At 36.0% G+C, this 19278-nt stretch overlaps 2 protein-coding genes across 2 annotated transcripts in view; one reads left to right on the top strand and one right to left on the bottom strand.

Annotated features, from left to right (window-relative positions):
- LOC123653568 (nuclear pore complex protein Nup154) overlaps positions 1-1729 on the top strand; it is a 17423-nt gene extending 15694 nt beyond the window's left edge. The window contains exon 24 of the mRNA XM_045589561.1: positions 1194-1729. Coding sequence (XP_045445517.1) covers positions 1194-1265 — 72 coding nt within the window. The 3' untranslated portion in view covers positions 1266-1729. The remainder of the gene's footprint in view (positions 1-1193) is intronic.
- Positions 1405-19278, bottom strand: LOC123653823 (the record flags this gene model as incomplete). Its single annotated transcript, XM_045589804.1, has 15 exons — positions 1405-2259; positions 2397-2674; positions 3321-3470; positions 4177-4372; positions 4908-5089; positions 5194-5412; positions 6152-6311; positions 6498-6634; positions 7378-7528; positions 9309-9484; positions 11925-12128; positions 12249-12386; positions 13666-13856; positions 18275-18392; positions 19239-19278. Coding segments are annotated over 15 exons (2697 nt in total), but the record flags the coding sequence as incomplete, so codon positions are not given.

Here is a 19278-nt window from a genome sequence, read left to right as displayed (position 1 = left end):
TTACATCATCAGATCCTGGTTTCCTTATCATGGTTCCACACTAGGGATATCTCCTTTCCAACAAAAAAGGAATAGTCAAAATCGGTTCATAAACGACGAAGTTATCCCCTAACGTACATATGGGTTTGCGAGTACATGTCAAACGTCCGCTCTCAATCCAAAAAGTGACATGCGACCGAACTGACACATGACTGACAACTCCATCCGGTGTTTACCCACTCCAAAATAAACAGGCAACAGTATTAATCAAATCAAAATTTAATTATTTCCTTAAAAATATAGCATACGTTATACGTAGTATGTTATACGTAGGGACAGTCGATATATACGGTCGAATTGAGTAATCTCCTCCTTTTTAGAAGTCGGCTATTAAAAAAAACGTTGAAAATAAAATAACTTATCACTTTGATTTTGAAAAAGATGAAGATGCTTTTAAAAAAAGCATGCGAAAAAGTCACAAGAAATGACTGGATGAAGGTGCTTGATAAAACTAAAAAGATTATATTTAATGACTTTGACCGCGATATCCGTATAGATACTATGATTGACAATAGTTTGATTATACACGTTAGTGAAGATGACAGCGACTCCTTAAGCAAATTGGAAGATTAAATTATTTGACATAGTCTTCATTGTTTAAGGCTTAAAAGCTATGTATTTCATAATTACATTTTCCAATAAATAAAGCATTTCTATTTTTTTTCCTACGTTTACATTCAGAAATTACGATACAATTCAATTAACTGATTCATTAAAAAATTATTTAAATTCTGAATATTTATTGAATATATTGAAATATAATTCCTATAAAAAATAACAACATATAAATTAAATTGAATAAATATGCGTAACAAATGCAATAAATAATGTTACTAAATATTATTAATGTTATTTATTTTACATCACTAGTCACGATGAATTGACAGGTGTCAGAAACGCATTATTAGATCGGCCGGACTGTAGACTGATTCAGTCACCCTACAGTGATGTTGTATTGTATTGGGATCGATTTTCCGCATTTAGACGCAAAGGTGGTCCATTATGCGTGAATACAGTGATGTTAGACGCATATATATTATTAATTCCAAATTTAAATTAGGAATCAAACACTGCAACGTGCATTTATAGAATTTCAATTTTCATATCATCTTCATCTATATCTGTAGCGTTTAAATGCTGTTTTTATTTTACAGAGTCGACCAAACACTCAACTGCTTATCGATAAGCTAACTGTGGCGCAGGCGCATTTGGATCGTATGGATTAATTGTATTTTTTACTTCCTGATTGTATGGCTAAGCAATTATTATATAAAATAGAGAAGTCATTAGCAAAATCATTTTAGAAAACACTCCATGTAACATAATACGCAATTTTATTGGATTTCAAAAATAAAAAACTTGACATAAATAATTTACATATATTGTTAAATACCATTGCAGTACATCATAAAAATTAATATTTTTGTATCAAATATTTTACATAATGATAAATTACCAGAATTACATGTACTACTGATTTTCGCGATGGCAGTGACTGATAAATTAATCACTTAATTTAAAAATATTCTCATATTCCTTAGTTTAAGTGCTATATACATTCAATGCATCGCTATATTTACTTACTACTAATTATGTGCACGTACAAGATAAAAAGCCAATAGTGTTGTGATTCTGCCAGGCAGAACACTGTGATTTCTATTTTTGTAAATAAATTATCACCCAATCAAAAGCTGTATTATTATTTCTACTCTTCAATGCAATAATATACTACAACCAAATGCAAATAATAATAAAAATTAAAAATATGTATATTTACATTCAATTAGTCCAAAATTATGCAAGTCCTATGAAACAATATAATTAATTAATTGTCACCTAAACGGTAAAAAAAGAATTATTTGACTACGGTGAATCTTCAAATGGATTTGTATTCACCTGATCATCGTCCGGGTACGTGTACACACTATTCTGTGTTCCGCTAATACTCGGCAAGCCGACCGTGTTCATAGGGGAAATAATAACATTATTGTACTTATTTGGGTCTCTTCCCATAGAATTGTGCCTCACGATAGTAGTGTAGGTGGGCGTGGATTTAGTAGGCATGTCTCGGATCCTCGTCGCCGCGCGGTAGGTGCCGAATTCGTCCGGAGGAGGGGGGAGGGAGAATCCGTCGGAGGCTTGAGTTATTTCGGACGTTTCGTCGCTTATTTCTTTGGCTTTCTGACGCATCTTACGTGGCATCGTATAAAATGTGTTCATCTGAAAATAAACATTTGTCAATAATACGTAAATAATTATTTCTCAAAACTTGTCTTTACACGATCGAATCGATCTAATCGATCGTCTCATCTCTACGACTTCTCAGCAGTACACTAGCCCCTACTACGGTTACGCACCGGTCTGGGAACGTTGTAGCCGGTGTCGGGCGGCAGGTGCAGGAGCAGGTGGTCGCACAGCGAGTCCGCGTCCCTCTTGCGGCTGATGTTCTGCAGCGAGTGCACGCGGCAGGCTCGCTCGGGCTCGTGGCCGCAGCGCGCCGAGTGGAACGAGCTCGTCCGCTGCACGTCGTAGCTCCTCGACGGGTACCGGGCCATCGCTCTCCTGAACGACTCCGTCCGTCGCACGTTGAACTCGCTACCGTCGTCGCTGTCGTGATACGTTTCGCAGTTTGATTCTTGAAGTAAAAAAATAAAAATATATTGTCATTAGTTACTAAAAACAAATAGAATATATATCAAAAGATTAAGTTAGTTGTCATCTAATTTATGGATTAAATGATAAAGTTTTTGTGATGTCATAATTATGTTGATTCGTTGATGTCGTTTTCGTGGTGTCGGATTTTTCTTAGTAATTTTACTATATTGATGTGCGATATGCTGCTCCTGAGATATCGGAGCTCAACTGCGATCATTAACATTCAAAACCGGGTCCGTGGCTACCCCTCACCCTATCTAACTTATCAATTATAGGCGTCGAGCTGGCGTGATGACTTCTAAGCATTTAAAAAGTTCGAACTTCATTCCACAATCGTTTAGTGTACTTTCTTTTGTCTACATAATTTGGGCTTCAGCGTTGCATACATCAGTAATCTCGTGGCGCCCCACTACGACAATGAGGGCCATCACTGGGTTTCAGTGTTCATTACCGGTACGATCTGTCCGTGCTGCCGAGTCTCACATACCCGTAAATGCTTAAACTATTTCCAAGCGTTAATAGAAAAAAAAAAGTATCTTTGGCGCGAACTCGGTGAAGCCTATGTCCACCAGTAGACTGCGATAGGCTGAAGTAATATTAATTATCAAAGGCGCGGCGCTCGGTACCGTCCGTGTTGCAGGCGGCCGGCGGCGCGGCGCGCTCGTGCGCGCACAGCACCAGCGCGCACGCCAGGAGCGCCAGCAGCGCCACGCCGCCGCACAGCGCCAGCGCCAGCGTCGCGATGTTCGTCACCGCGCTGATGCTGTCCGGCGACCCTGCGAGGTACAGCTTGCTTTATTTTTACTTCTTAGGCGAATTTACAGTTTTTTCATACTTACACATAGGTAGACGTGCTCGCTTCAGCCTGTAATATCCCACTACTGGGCATAGGCCTCTTTCCCCATGTGGAGAAGGATCAGAGCTTAATTCACCACGCTGCTCCAATGCGGGTTGGCGGATATATTCCCTACTATGAGTAACGATCGCTATCAGGTGTAGACGTGCAATAATGATTAACGCATAAGATGAACTCACAACAGAAACACTTTATAGAATTTGATAGACGAATGTAGAATAATATACTTACATTAATATTAAATATTAAATAAAAATAAAAATGAAGATTACTCAAACAGGCTTCAAAAGCCCCTTCGTATCATGATTTTAAAAATTAAAATTATTATTAAAAGTGAAGTTACCAACGATTTAGAATGTAGATTCTGCAAGAAGAATCAGCAAGAAGGTCCGCAGTTACTTGATTAACTAAACCTAGTAAATATGACCTAGGGACTTACTGTGGACTAACTCTTCTCCTACATGGAGATAAGATGCCTAGTAATTTTTAGCAGTGGGATGTTACAGGCTGAATCTTTACTTACTGTCTCACCTACGACTTTATAAAATTACAGAGAATCTCTGAAGTAAGTTAAAATTACTATAACGGTGAAAATTAGTCATCAAATATGTTTAAAGAAATCTTACCAGTATTTGCACTTTCATCAATTATACTGGCTTTATCTATTTCCACGCTCTCGCTATCTCCTTTCTCGTTAAATGCAACAACCACGAACTTATAATTATCTTGTTTTGGCTCCTGTATCATAAATTTCGGATCTTGATTGATGATTGACACGAGTTGGTCTTTAGTATCTAAATCGATTGCTGTGAATTTGAATTTCTGCAAGAAATCATTTTGTATTATATTTTTTTGTACAGAAATTAATTTTATTGAGGTGGGGCACATCAGGAAATATGTTGCTTATAATTTGGAGTAGCCCAACTGTTAAAGCACTTCAACCTTACAGTAGATCACAGCGAAATAACATTTCTCTCAAGTAGTGTTGTGTTACTGTGGTGAGTGTGGTTGCCAGAGCTCTTGGGGAGGGATGGAGACAGGATCGGTAACACGCTTGCGATGCCACTGGTGTTGCTAGCAATATGCTACGGTATTCGGTTACAGTCAGGCGGACCCGTACGCTTCTTTGCCACTTTTTTTGTACGCACGTAAGAAGTTATACTTAACTGGCTAGCTAACTTAACGTTGCTAACTTATTCTTCGTTGACTAGCTAACTTCAGGGTATCGGTTTTTTGTGACGGTGTGCGCGCAAATCGTAAGAATTTACTCGCATCATTTTTCCCTAAAAGCCTCCTAACTATACATAGGGTTAGCAGGAGTCATGATCATATTCATAAAGAGTGGTATGTTATATACCTGTTGCAGACCGCCGTCGTGACCATGTTTACATGTAACTGTTATTTCACTCAAGAGATTCTTAGAAGCGACGCAATCGGACGGTGGTCGAGGAGAGGTTTCATCCGTGACCATAAATGTACATCTGTTATGTTGCAACTCATTAGATATTACTCCATTCAGGCCCCAACAATACACAAGAGCTGTCAAAAATATGAACATTAATCATTCCAAATATAATTTGGCCTATCGAACTCACAAATAGCAGTTATAAAAAATATATTTACTTAAATAAATATAAACCTACTAGTAGTTCCATTTGGTCTTCTATATACCAAAGTAGAGTCTTGAGTTTCTAATGTAACAGATTGGTTACTTCTCAACTTCGTGCCTTCTACTTCGCTGACTAGCAACCAGTAATAGGTTGTAGGCACCGGGTTAGCTTTAATTTTACAAGTCAAGTTGAGACATTCTTCGTCTCCAACGCCATATTCCACTACACTCTCATCTTCACAATATGGTGGATCTATAAACCGAAACAGTTATAGTTATAAGAGTTATTATTTTATAATTGTGTTTGCTGGCAAACGAAAAAAAAACCGACTTCAATTACATCGACAAGTAATAATACAACGTAGGTAGACGGAAAAATAATTAGTAAATACGCATTATCAAAGATTACTCCAAAAGTTGTAATCAGATTTCGATGAAATTTAAATGTGACTACATGATAAACATCGGCTTTCGATTAATATTAAAAATCATCAAAATCGGTGCACCCACTAATAAGTTATGCGGATTTTCGTGGGTTTCCCTCGATTTCTCTGGGATCCCATCATCAGATCCTGATTTCCTTATCATGGTACCACACTTAGGATATCTCCTTTCCAACAAAAAAAAAGTTATCAAAATCGGTTTATAAACAACGAAGTTATCCCCGAACATACATAAAATATATATACGGTCGAATTGAGTAACGTCCTCCTTTTTTGAAGTCGGTTGAAAAGCGATTTATTTTATATCGATGCTGTGCTGATAGACATTTTTTTTTATTATTTCAAAGCAAGTTAATAAAACCAGGAGCGGACTTTAAAGAAAAAAATAGACGCATTATTTAAACTTCGTTTGTGTATCGACCATCGGATTCTTTTATCAAAGTATTAAAATGATAAAAATACGAATACGACCTATCCAGAGCAGCATAATGATGTTATTTTACAATCGCTAAATCTAATCTAGCAGCCCCCCACCTCCATTTCACTTACACGTGACGTCGACGACGATTGGTTTGCTGTAGGCGAAGCCCTCATCGTTGACGGCGGCGCACAAGTAAACCCCAGCGTCGCTCTCGCTCACCTCCGATAGAGTTAGCGTCGGCTGGATAGAAATTTCCGTGCCGTCTGCGTTTTTGGGTTCAATCGTCTCCTCCTAACAATGTCACAAAATTACATTATAATTTCTAATATTTTACATAATAATATAGAAATTGAACAACTATATTGTAATAGTAGATACCAACAAGTATCGTATGTAATAAAGTTATACGTCTATGTAACTTTTTTTTGTGGGGTTACTGTTACGTAAGTCAAAAAATAACTTAATGAAGAATACCTCATGATACCAAGTCAGCTGATGCACGGACGGATTCGCCTGACAACTGCAGTTCATAGATAAACTCGATCCTTTTACTACTGATATAGTGTCGTTGTTTAATTCTTCGTCGACAACAATTTCTAATACAGGAGCGTCTGTAACCATTAAACATTTTCAATTTTTTCATCCGTTTCGTTCGTCAGTTTTTGGTTTACTAATGTCCAAATGTCGTAGTAATAATAATTTATTGAAACTTAACTAACAAAGCTCATACTCAGCTCGTACTAAACATGTCCACCTATATTATAAAGTAGAAGAGATTTTTTCTTTGTAAAAGTCATAGTTCTATTTGAATTTGTAGATCTTTGTTTGTCAATCAACAAGTGATCAAACAATTCACTAAGGTGGTCTAAAGCCTAATAGCGGTACTGTATGAGAAAGAAGCAAGTGGGAAGGTGTCCGTATCGGACGCCCGCTTCAAGTACCTGGCAACACAAATTTTTATCTAGACTAGGATAACCTTATAGATAAATAAGCAATTGTCAAATTTTATATGGATTGACTCTGCTCACTCTCGCCCCTGTTTAGTAAAGTTCCTTCATGCGTATAGCCTAAAGCTTTTTACTGGGGTAGAACAGATCAGGAAATATCCTGCTCCAAATCTGGGGCAGCCTGGTTGGAGAAGTACCTTGACCTTACAGAAGATCACAGCGATATAATACTGTTTTCAAGCAGTGTTGTGTTCCTGTGGTCAGTAAGGTGACCAGAGCTCTTGGAGGGGGTTGGGGGTAGGGGCGGCACGTCGCTAGCGATGCTTCTGGTGTTACAGGCGTGTATAGGCTATCAGGTAAGCCGTACGCTTGTTTGCCGACCTAGTTGTATAAAAAAGCTCACTCACAGAGCACGGTGAGAGGCAGCGCGGGTGCGCACACTTGTCGCTCGGCTTCGCGGCTGTTCGCCGGTGCACAGCACGTTACTAGCGCCTCGTCGTGCTCGTGCGTCACGCTCAGGTGCACCTCGCTCACCACCAGCCGCTGCGACGACTCGATCTTCGACATTTAAGTATTTGAAAATTTAATACTTATTCAGTACATATAGTAGATAATTTATATATCACTGATAAAACTGTTGAATTCCATGTATCAAGTATTATATAGTACGATCGCATGATCTTCTAATGATTAGGACAAACAAAAGTAATTCCAATTTAAGCTTATATTTATTGTTTTTTTTTTTTTTCTTATATATCTTAATATATATAAATCTCGTGTCACAATGTTTGTCCTCAATGGACTCCTAAACTACTTAACCGATTTTAGTCAAATTTGCACACCGTGTGCAGTTTGATCCAACTTAAAAGATAGGCTATATTTTATTTTGATATATTATGTTATTATTATATTTCAAAAAAAAATAAGGTAATACGAAGTTCGCCAGGTCAGCTAGTATATATATATATATATATATATATATATTATTATATACATTATTGCACTCAAAAAATAGATATAATAGTAGTTTATGCAACTGTCATATGATGAAGGGTATTAAAACACGAGTGTGAGTTTATGAAACGAGCGCAGCGAGTTTCATAATAGTAACGAGTGTTTTAATACTCGTGTTATATGCAGTTGCATACACTACTTTATCTTCACTAATGCAATTAATCAAACAACAAGAGTAAAAGCTGACAATAGTTTATTTATAATAATTGTTCAAATTTTGGATGGTACAATTCTGAAAGTTAATGTTAATTTTCATATAATTTTCTAGATTTTTCTGGCAAAAGATTGTGAGTTAATTTTGTTGCCAATTCTAGAATATCCGGAGGCTTTTAATACTCGTGTTATATGCAGTTGCATACACTACTTTATCTTCACTAATGCAATTAATCAAACAACAAGAGTAAAAGCTGACAATAGTTTATTTATAATAATTGTTCAAATTTTGGATGGTACAATTCTGAAAGTTAATGTTAATTTTCATATAATTTTCTAGATTTTTCTGGCAAAAGATTGTGAGTTAATTTTGTTGCCAATTCTAGAATATCCGGAGGCGTACAAATATCATCGTCGCTATCCATTTTTAACTTTTAATTTATTAAATTAAATTCACGCGTACGTGTATTGTCACAGTGATTTTGCCGCCATTAAAATCTAATCAATGAGAGCGCAGCTGCGCGCATGCGCGCGATGTTATAATGAGATTTTACGATATCGATGTGGATATTATACCATCATGTGAAATTGCTTAAATTGAGTATTTTGTTGTCTGTGCTATAACAGTAGTAATTATAAGTCAAGTATTGGAAACATAAGTAGAATGTTACAACATTAGTGTAGATAGTTTTAGTCGACTGTTACCTGTAACACAAGCATTAAGTTGCTTACCATAGGAACAGACGACCGTGTGTGTATGTTATATGATATTTATTATATGATAAAACATAAAATAATAGTAAGGTTTATGGCAAAGGTGGACTAATCTCTGAAAGAGATTTCTTCCAGTCAACCCATGGTCATGAGTAAGTGTTTCATATAGCGAGGCAAACAGTGCAAGAAGTATTCATTAAGAAGAAAATAAAATAAAAAATATATAAAAAAAACCAAAGACAAAAAAAAACATAGAATAATAATATTTCATAGGTCTAAATGGCCTTGTCGGTTAGGATTGCTACTTAATCAACCACGTTATTATTCTGCAAGTTAACAAAAAGCAAGATTAAGAAATTTTTCCGAAATATGTGGGATTCCTCACGAAGAATTTGTAAAATAAACTTTAGCGGTGCTATTCACTCATTTCGTCGATTTGGCAATTCAGACTTAGTACCGTGATATTTTGCTCCAAGTTGGCGAGTCCAGAGTCGCCCAGGCGCCACTCGAGCGCGGGCAGCGGGCGCGCGCCCAGCACGCGGCACTGTAGCACGAGGTCGGAGCCCGCGTGCACGCGCCCCGCCGCCGCCGCGCCCTCGCCCACCGCGCGCACCGACACCAGCTGCGGGGGTACTGCGAGGGTTAAACGTAACGTATATTGATCGTACAACCCAAACGAATAGGTCTATACCTATGAAATTGCCGTTTTTGATGAAATAAGTTAATGCACTTTTTTTTCTATATTTTTTATTTTTATTATTCAAATTACCCATATGGAATCAATGAATTTTTGCCAACGTAGTGGTAACTATTGATGCCTTCCTTAAAAAGTCTGCTGGACGGGAGGCAACAAACTCTTCAAAGGCATTTTGTACTGCCTCTCGGGTATTGAATTTTTTGGAAAAAGTGGAAGTCTGTAGGGGCAAGATTTGGTGAGTACGGTGGATGACGGAGGACTTCCAACCTCAGCTATTGTAACTGGGAGACTATCTGCTGTGAATTATGAGGTTGCGCGTTGTCGTGCAGGAGTAGTGGAGCCGAGCGATTGACCAAAGATGGTGGGGGACGTCCGAGCTTCCCAATTATTGTGTTTAGTTCTTCACCGTACACATCTGCAGTAATGTTCATGCCGTTTGGTAAGAAGCTATTATGAATTACACCGGCGCTAGACCATCAAACAGTTACCATCACTTTCTTAGGGGTCATTTTTCGTTTAGGGCGTTGTTTAGGTACTGAACCAGGATCTAGCTGAGCGCTTGCGTTTGTCGAATAGAATCCATTTTGCGTCCCAAGTAACAATGTGATTCAATATGCCTTAGTTTGTGTGTCTATTGAGCAGTGCAAGGCACGTCTCGACGCGTATTTCGCGCTGGCGTTCATTCAATCCGTGAGGCACCCATTTGTCGAGCTTCTTTACCTTGCCAATTTGACGCAAATGGACCAATATTGTTTTAGTGCTAACTTCGAAAGCTGCTGCTAATTCAGCTCTAGTTTGAGAATCACCAGCCTCCACAATCGCCTTTAATTCGTCATTGTCGACCAACATTTTTGGCCGATCACGTGGTCCATTTTTTAGGTCAGAATTTACGGAACGAAAGCGAGCAAACCAATAACGGGTGGTATGATCGTTAGTAGTATTCACACCGTAAACGTCGTTGATGTTGCGTGCCGCTTCTGCCGCTTTGCTATAACGACGAAACTCATACATAATCACTTGAATTTTTAACATATCCATGATGACGAAAAACGTAAAAATGTGATGTAAACAGAACGCTAATCATTAAACAAATGACTACTTTAAAAAAAGAATTCTATATTTATAAAATAAATATAGAATTCTGAATAATAATTTATAAAAATAATTTGAAATTTGAGTTCTTCGCGTTTTTTTTTTTTTTTTTTTTTTTTTTTTTTTTTTTTTTTTTTTTTTTTTTTTTTTTTTTTTTTTTTTTTTTTTTTTTGAAATAGCCAGTACGACGAAACGGCAATTCATAGGTAATATAATACGATACTATATATACGACCTAATTATAATACGATTAATACAAATTTTATACACGCTTACGCTTCAGCCTGTAACATCCCACTACTGGGCATAGGCCTCTTTCCCCATGTAGGAGAAGGATCAGAGCTTAATCCACCACGCTGCTCCAATGCGGATTGGCGGATATATTCCCTACTATGAGTAACGATCGCTATCAGGTGTAAATGATAACAACCGGGACCGACGACTTAACGTGCTCTCCGAGGCACGGTGGGGAGACCCACAAGGACTGCACAAATACCCAGACCACGGCAAACACCTGAATGGCCAATACAAATGTTTGTCATGTGCGGGGATCGAACCCGCAACCGCCAGCGCAACAGGCACAATCCATAGTTGTGACCGTTGCGTCAACGCGGCGTCAATTTTATACACACTTCAGCCTAATACAGTCCACTGCTGGACATAGGCCTCCAAAAGTTCGCGCCAAAAATGGCGTGATCTCGTGTGTTTTGCCCATAGTCACCACGCTGGGCAGGCGGGTTGGTGACCGTAGGGCTGGCTTTGTCGCACCGAAGACGCTGCTGCCTGTCTTCGGCCTGTGTATATCAAAGCCAGCAGTTGGATGGTTATCACAAATCGCCAAAGTTTAGGTAGGATCAATTCAAACTAAAACTATTAAAGCATTTGTAATTACTTGTATTAATACTTACGTTTCTAAAAATTTTATAGAAAAGGAATTTAGGTAAGGGTAAGTAAAGAGTATTGAGGTAGGACATAGAAGGAAATGTTTTACTCAAAACTTAGATCAGACCGACTGAGGAATGATCTCAACCTTACAGAAGACCAAAGTTCAATTATGGTACTCTAATAAAATATTGTATTTTCGTAGCTCCTGGATAAAGTTGGGGTAAAAGTTAGTAACACGGTTGCAATGCTTCTGGCGGTGAAGGCGTCCACAGACTACGCGGGTAAATGCTTTATACTATCAGGCGGACCTTATGCTTAATTGCTATGTTTGCATGTTGTTGTATGTTGTATGTAAAGGGAAGGAGCAGCTAGTACGAAATTGATTAATTAATTACTTACAGTACATGTCAATAGTGACGTCGATGGAAAGCGGCGGCGTCTTTTCGTTATTACTAGTGAAGCAAGTGAGCACTCGACCGTGGTCTTCTCTTCGTAACGGACCGTACATTAAGTCGATGCGTACACGCTGTTCAGAAAGCGGCGTGGAAGCGTTTTTGAGCAAACGTTGTTCCGTCCACCAAGAGAGAGATGGTTGTGGTTTACCTTATTCAATCCAAATAAAATAAAAAATTAATAGAAAGAGACGTTCACATTTTATATTTTCACACATTTGGAAAATAATGCATTATCAAACGATTACGGTAAATTTTATGTTATTAATACCTCCAAATACGACACAAAAAAGATGAACTGTGTCGCCAATATAGTAGGGGCCAATATTTCTGCTCGTGTTAGATCCAGCACTAGCTGTGGTGACGCGCGTCCCATTCTCATGAATGACCCACAGTCTTTGAGGCGGTTCTGTATAAAATCAAAATATATAATTACTTAATTAGACAAATTTGAACTTTACGATTGTTGTAGTCATCAAAATAACTATTTCTCCTTTATGAATTTCCAACAATAACGATCTTGTCGTCAGTTTCTTTTTTTAAGTTGAATTTCCGAATACATTTTTAAATATACGTAAGTATAATATCATTTAAAAAATACCAAATACTGAGTGATTTATAAGTACCTACTTAAGATAAGCTTTACATTTAGGATAGTTTGCAAGTTTGTTTGTTAGCGTTGACAGTACCTACTTGTCGAACAATGTTAATCTGGAGCAATCATACATATTTAGCTGGAAACGAGATGATTAATATTAATAATAAATACTCTTTATTGTACACCACTAAGAAACATTACAAAAAAAATGTTGTCAGCATAACTTCGCTGAATGGACGCGTTCTTTTCCCGAGTATAGATATACATACCTATTTATTTCGAATTCGGATTACCTACTAAGCATTTTTCCACAAAAGCAATCGCAATTTTCCAAAGTACCTAACGGAGGATACACTTTTTACTTTTTTTTTCTTGCTTTGTAATTTTACTATTTAAGGCCTCACAGTAAGTAAATTTATTATAGATTTTTTTATTAAAAATATTGCTAGGTCTGTTGCACTTTGAAACCTATGGTAAGTTTTTTATTATTATTTGAACTTTAAATGACAGGCTAGAATTTTAGGCAGATTTATGACTACGAGGAAACTTATTTTTGTAATTTTATTGTATATGTTCTATCAATAATTGCTGTGATATTTCTCTCTACACCTGTATTTCTAGGTCCACTAGTATTTATAAATTTATATATATTTAATTAAAACAGACTCAGGATCAGTAATACAAAATGAAAGGCTTAAAATAAAAGTTAATGACGTAATATTTACAATAGATAATTGTTCGTAAATGGAGTGAATTGTTCCGGCGCTGTCAGCTTCCTCATTAGCCCGCGGACCAATTAATAGAGACCGCGAGCGCGCTATTTCTATATTAAAGGTAAACATTTGCAATTTGGCTTTTCGTAGCTTTTAATTTTTAAGCTTAAAAATATATCAAAGTTATATTGCTATAAACCACAAACTGCCTATTAATTAACTTGAAGTATAGGGTAATTAATGTGAGACATACGCATTAGAATAACTCTTCCAAGAATTTGTTTTTCTTTTATCTACGTCTCTGTACATAAGTGATTTATAAGTATATATTTTATTTACAACAAATAAATGCATATTTGTAGCAGAGCAAAACTTACCAATAACGTTTAATTGCGAATACGTCTTGAGTGTGGGGCTACCGGTGAAGTCCGCGTGGCAGTGGTACAGTCCTGCGTCGGAGGCACGCACGCTGAGTATTTGCAACTTGTCCAGACCCTCGCTTGCAGACGACACCAGCCGGTACCGTCCGCCTGAAGACATCACACTCCCATCGCCACGTAGATCTCGACTGCTGGTACAAGTATGCAAGTATGTCTGATTCTATTTTATGTATAACAATTGTATTAAGTAAAACCTACGTATCAAATGTTAAATGCTGATTAATTCCTATTATATACTTTATTGCACTTAACAACAGAATATACAGAAAATTACATATATAGTTGATGGCAAAGGTGGACTTATCCCTAGAAGGGATCTCTTCCAGTCAACCAATGGTCATGAGAGAGAGTGTCATATAGCGGGGGACACAGTGCAAGAAATAACAATATTGAGAAAATAGTTGAATAACTGTAATGTATTACAAACTTCCTACTTAAAAATAAAACCAAAAACAGAACACTTTCACATTATTTTTGCTTTTCAAATTATTTTTTTCAATGATTGTATTTTTACCGATAATTTTATTGTCTCGCAGCTCGCTAAAAATGCCAATGTAAACATTTCAGCCATTTACTGATCATAATAATCAGAATGTCAGTAGATTTGTAGGTAGGGTCCGCCATACGTTTAAGGTCACAAATCATTTTTCAATTAGTTACGTTGGTTAGCTAAATGATGTTCAGCGTACTACGATTAAGCAATTGTATTAATATTGTCCTTATAATTAGATAGAAAGAAGAGAAGGCGTTAACAAGATAAATTTACCTAGATATATAATTATCTGAAATACTATCTGAAATACTATATTGCTAATAGATCTACCACATAATCTCATGTGGTAGTTTCGAAACGCGTAAGGTACATAAAAGTTTTTATTACAATTTTTAGTTGATTCATGTGTATAGCAATCTGATATAAACCACCTAAACCTAAGATAATTATAACAACTGGATCCGTTATGATCTATATTTTGGATCGCTATGTCACCTACTCCTGTCCTACTACGATCAAATTCATTTCAAAGAAAATAATTTTTCCGTACTCGGTTGCCAAACTCAATTATCCATCTTTTGTGACATTGACCACATGATTTGTTATTTTGGTACTATTGGAAGTCACTAAACAGCGCCAACGAAAGAATGACAATTCCCTACTCGTGAGATTGAAGTCTACCAAAATTGCTTAACCACACAGTGGCACTTGTGTTTTTTTAATTTAAAAGAATAAACTTAAGACGATCAAAATATATCTACACTATATGAAAATTGGTCCTTTGATTTAAAAACTAGGCACCATACTGTTGATTTATAGGATGGCGAATCAAAAACTTCTCGTGGATAATATGGTTTGTAATGCTTTTAATATGTATACCTGCATATAACGCTTAATACTTATTATTATACCAAACCAACAAATCTTACCATATTATACAAAAAAAAATGTTCGTATTGTCAATTATTTTGCCACAAACTCAAAAACCTTGCTTGAAATTAAAATCCGATGCGAGTGACACATATTTAGGCAGATCGAATTGTATGGTCTGTCTGTTACCTTTGTCCGTATTCGTATCACACAAATTTACCAATTTAAATACGATTTTCACATGTATATTCCTGGAGATCTAAATCAAAATCTACTATAATAACCATTTTAACCAACTTCAAAAAAGGAGGAAGTTTCTCAATTCGGCCGTATATTTACCTATATATTTTTTTAATGTGTTCGCGGATAACTTTGTCATTTATAAACCGATTTCGACAATTTTTTGATTCTCTTTTTTGTTGGAAAGGAGATATCCCAAGTGTGGTACCATAACAAGGAAACCAGGATTTGATGACGGCATCCCAGAGAAATCGAGAGGAAACTTCGAAAACCGTAGTGACTAGTGCGTTTAATAATTTTTTTCGTCTACTTACGTTGTATTACTTATCGATGTGATTTAACCCTTAACCGGAATCGCTAAATTGTTCTACATTACTGGAATCTTGGGTCCAAATGGACCCTTTAATTAAAATCAAGCTATTATTTAATACAGAAGAAATTATCACTTAGATGGGTTATAAATACATTAAAACAATTGTTATGTAATATATAAATGAACTTTTATTCATTTACATCATGAAATTATATATTTTTTTCACTTTTAATTTTAGTTTCTACATTTGGTCATTTTTATCTGGTCTTCTTTTTTGGCCATATCAAAAAATAATAAAAACAAAAAAGCTTTAAAATTTTACAATAGTTTAGAGTTCTACGTATCTTCAAGTTAACAAAAATATAAATTCTTTGTGAGATCAACTGAAAATAAAAAAAATGACAACCTATTCTAAAACCGTAAAATTGTTATCAGTCTTTTACTTATTCTATGAAAGGCACTTGCTATACAAAATTTTTTTCGTACGTGAAGCTTACATATAAATTTGCAGCATCTACCACACTTTTGCGATTGTTTATTTTCAATCTTTGGACCACATAAATAGCATCTTCCTCTCTTTCGTGACCCACTTCGAGTGGAAGTTTCTTGTTGTGTATCATTTTGCAGTAACACCAACAGCTGGCCCCAGGAAATTATCAATTCTATTCTTCAGATCCATTGAAAATGAAGAATAAACTGCTCTTCTTCCTTGTTGTTCGTTGTTGTTTATCACGAGCTGGACCAACGATCCCAGGTAGGTCAGTAATAGTGTTGTGACTTCTGATTCTGGAGCTACTAGGCGATGTCTTAGACCACTTAAACCTATTTTTGCCTCTATAGTAAGTTTTAGATGACAGTGCATTACCTTCTCCTTTACTTTCATCTTCGACATTATCGTCAGATGAATAGTCACTTGATTGAAAAGTGGCTTCATGTTCCGAATTTTCATTGTCACTTATGTTTTCTTCGTCACAAGGTTCGAAATCACTCAAAGGTTCTGGTTCTGTATCATTTTCATCCAACAATAACTCCTGGATATCGTTTTCGCTAAGACTACGCGCCATTATTTCAGAATTGTGTCAAAATAATTTAATATATATATATATACACATTTGAAAAAAAAAACGTACCTGGAATCGTGGGTCCGATTGGACCCAACGACGGCTCGTACTTACACTTCCAGTAAATTCAAAGCGCCACGCATCCGGCACCCGTCGCAACAAGCGACGTAATGACATTACGTTGGCGCGCAAAAGTGTCGATATTCGCGTTTTGAAATTAAAGGATTTTTTTGTCGTTGTTGGGTCAAAATGGACCCACGATTCCGGTTAAGGGTTAAGTCGGTTTTTTTTGTTTGTTAGCAAACATAATTATTATTATGCAGCAGATTTTACGTGATGTAGGAAGAAACATTCAGAAAGACAGACAGTCTCCTATGTACAGACAACCGGCCGGTTACCTACAATTATATCATATGTATTGATTCCTATGCAGTGAAACAAACCTTTTAACCGACTTCCAAAAAAGGAGGAGGTTCTCAATTCGACTGTATTTTTTTTTATGTATGTTACATCAGAACTTTTGACCGTGTGGACCGATTTCGACAAATTTTTTTTGATCGAAACGTGGTGTGTGTTAATTGGTCCCATTTAAATTTATTTGAGATTTAACAACTACTTTTCGAGCTATATCTAATAATGCGTTTTTACTTGACGCTTTTTTCGTCGACCTACGTTGTATTATACCGCATAACTTTCTACTGGATGTACTGATTTTGATAATTCTTTTTTTGTTGGAAAGGAGATATCCCTAGTTTAGTACCATGATAAGGAAACCAGGATCTGATGATGGGATCCCAGAGAAATCGAGGGAAACTCTTGAAAATCCGCAATAACTTTTTACTGGGTGCCGATTTTAATAATTTTTAATTTAATCGAAAGCTGATGTTTGTCATGTGGTCACATATAAATTTTATTGAGATCTGATAACTACTTTTTGAGCAATCTTTGAAAACGCGTAGTTACTTGACTATTTTTTCGTCGATCCACGTTGTATTACTCGTCGATGTAATTGAAGTCGGTTTTTTTTCGTTCGCGAGCAAACCCAATTATTTAATATCGGTTACTATCTATTAGCAAATAACCCTTATCATATAAACAAAAAAAAACTTCAGCTGTACTGAAAACCGTCCCCTTTTAAGATAAAAACAAATCCTAGGAAAATAAAATGTTCCCTAATTTTTCTAATAACTCATAAGTATTCAAATAATCCACACAATACACACACGGTCGTCTGTTCCTAAAGTAAGCAACTTAATACTTGTGTTATAGGTAACAGCCGACCGGTATAGCTACATTTTTTTTTTCGATAAACATACAAATAATACATATATAAATAAATAAATATTTATATTACACCCATACTCGGGGTGGGAATCGAACCCACAACCCTCGGAGCAGAAAGCAGGGTCACTACAAACTGCGCCAACGGCCTAGTAAACGCTAGATAAACTAGCCTGTCATTTAAGTACCAAAGAATTTATATTACAACAAGGTAATCATATCATGCGTGAACTGTGGAAATATATATACCTATATTATATTCCATAATACATAGAGTATTGTAATCACCTGTAAAAAGCCGTCGTAGAGCCGTTCCGGTACCACGCTAAAATATTAAGTTTGTCATCTTCTTTCTCGGAAGTTACATTGCACGGTAGCTCTGCACTATGTCCCAAAACAGCTTCAACTAGAACCACACAACATTTTACAAAAAAAAAAAAAAAACTAGCCTTTCATAGTCCTTTAAGATACAAAAACCTAATATATTAATATATAAATCTAATATATTAATTTGTAACTTACAGTAACATAACGATAAAGGCTATAAAGACGTGAGATAACTTTTGCGGTCGTTTAATTATATATTCGTGTTAAAAAGTACCAGTATTGTTGTCGAGGTTGAGGTTTTACGTACTTTACGCGTAAGAATACGTCGTATATTTATGCATTTATATATTTTGAGTTTAAGAAACAGTTGTAAATTTAAATATTGTTAATATAATATAGTGATTAGCATAATTTATCTATATTCTATATTTAATAAAAATGAATGTTGCTAAGTGCATAACTCGAGAATGGATCGAGCAATTCGGCTATTTTATATTTTTGTATGTTCCTTAAGGTCCACGGAAGGATTAAATACTAAAAAAAAATGTTTTTTTTATACTATTAACTTTTGACAAAACAAAGTCTGTCCGGGCAGCTAGTTTCAAGTCTAGCTCAATCATTTGGTGATAGAGATACGACTAGTCTACGTGCGCTTGTTGTGGAAATATCATTCTACTACTACTATTACTACTACTACTACTACTATTATTGCTACTTAACACCTTATTTTGAAATATTCCAACCAATCGAAAATAAGCTAAAAATAAGCTTTAATATCATATCATTACGGTTTAAATAAAATATGATGTTTTAAAAAATTAACTTACAATGTTTTTATTTTATTTATTATGTCTATACGAAATAACTTCTTTTATTTCTTTCTCTAAAATTAATTTTAACAAGTACGTAACAAACACAGCCTTACCTGTAGTAACATCCTGAGTATTTAAACTTTTAAGTAACAC

Source organism: Melitaea cinxia, chromosome 5 (genome assembly GCF_905220565.1).
Source record: "Melitaea cinxia chromosome 5, ilMelCinx1.1, whole genome shotgun sequence".
In the NCBI taxonomy this organism is placed as follows: domain Eukaryota; kingdom Metazoa; phylum Arthropoda; class Insecta; order Lepidoptera; family Nymphalidae; genus Melitaea; species Melitaea cinxia.
The sequence above is the reverse complement of the archived record's forward strand: the minus strand, read 5'-3'. Positions and strand labels throughout refer to the sequence as shown.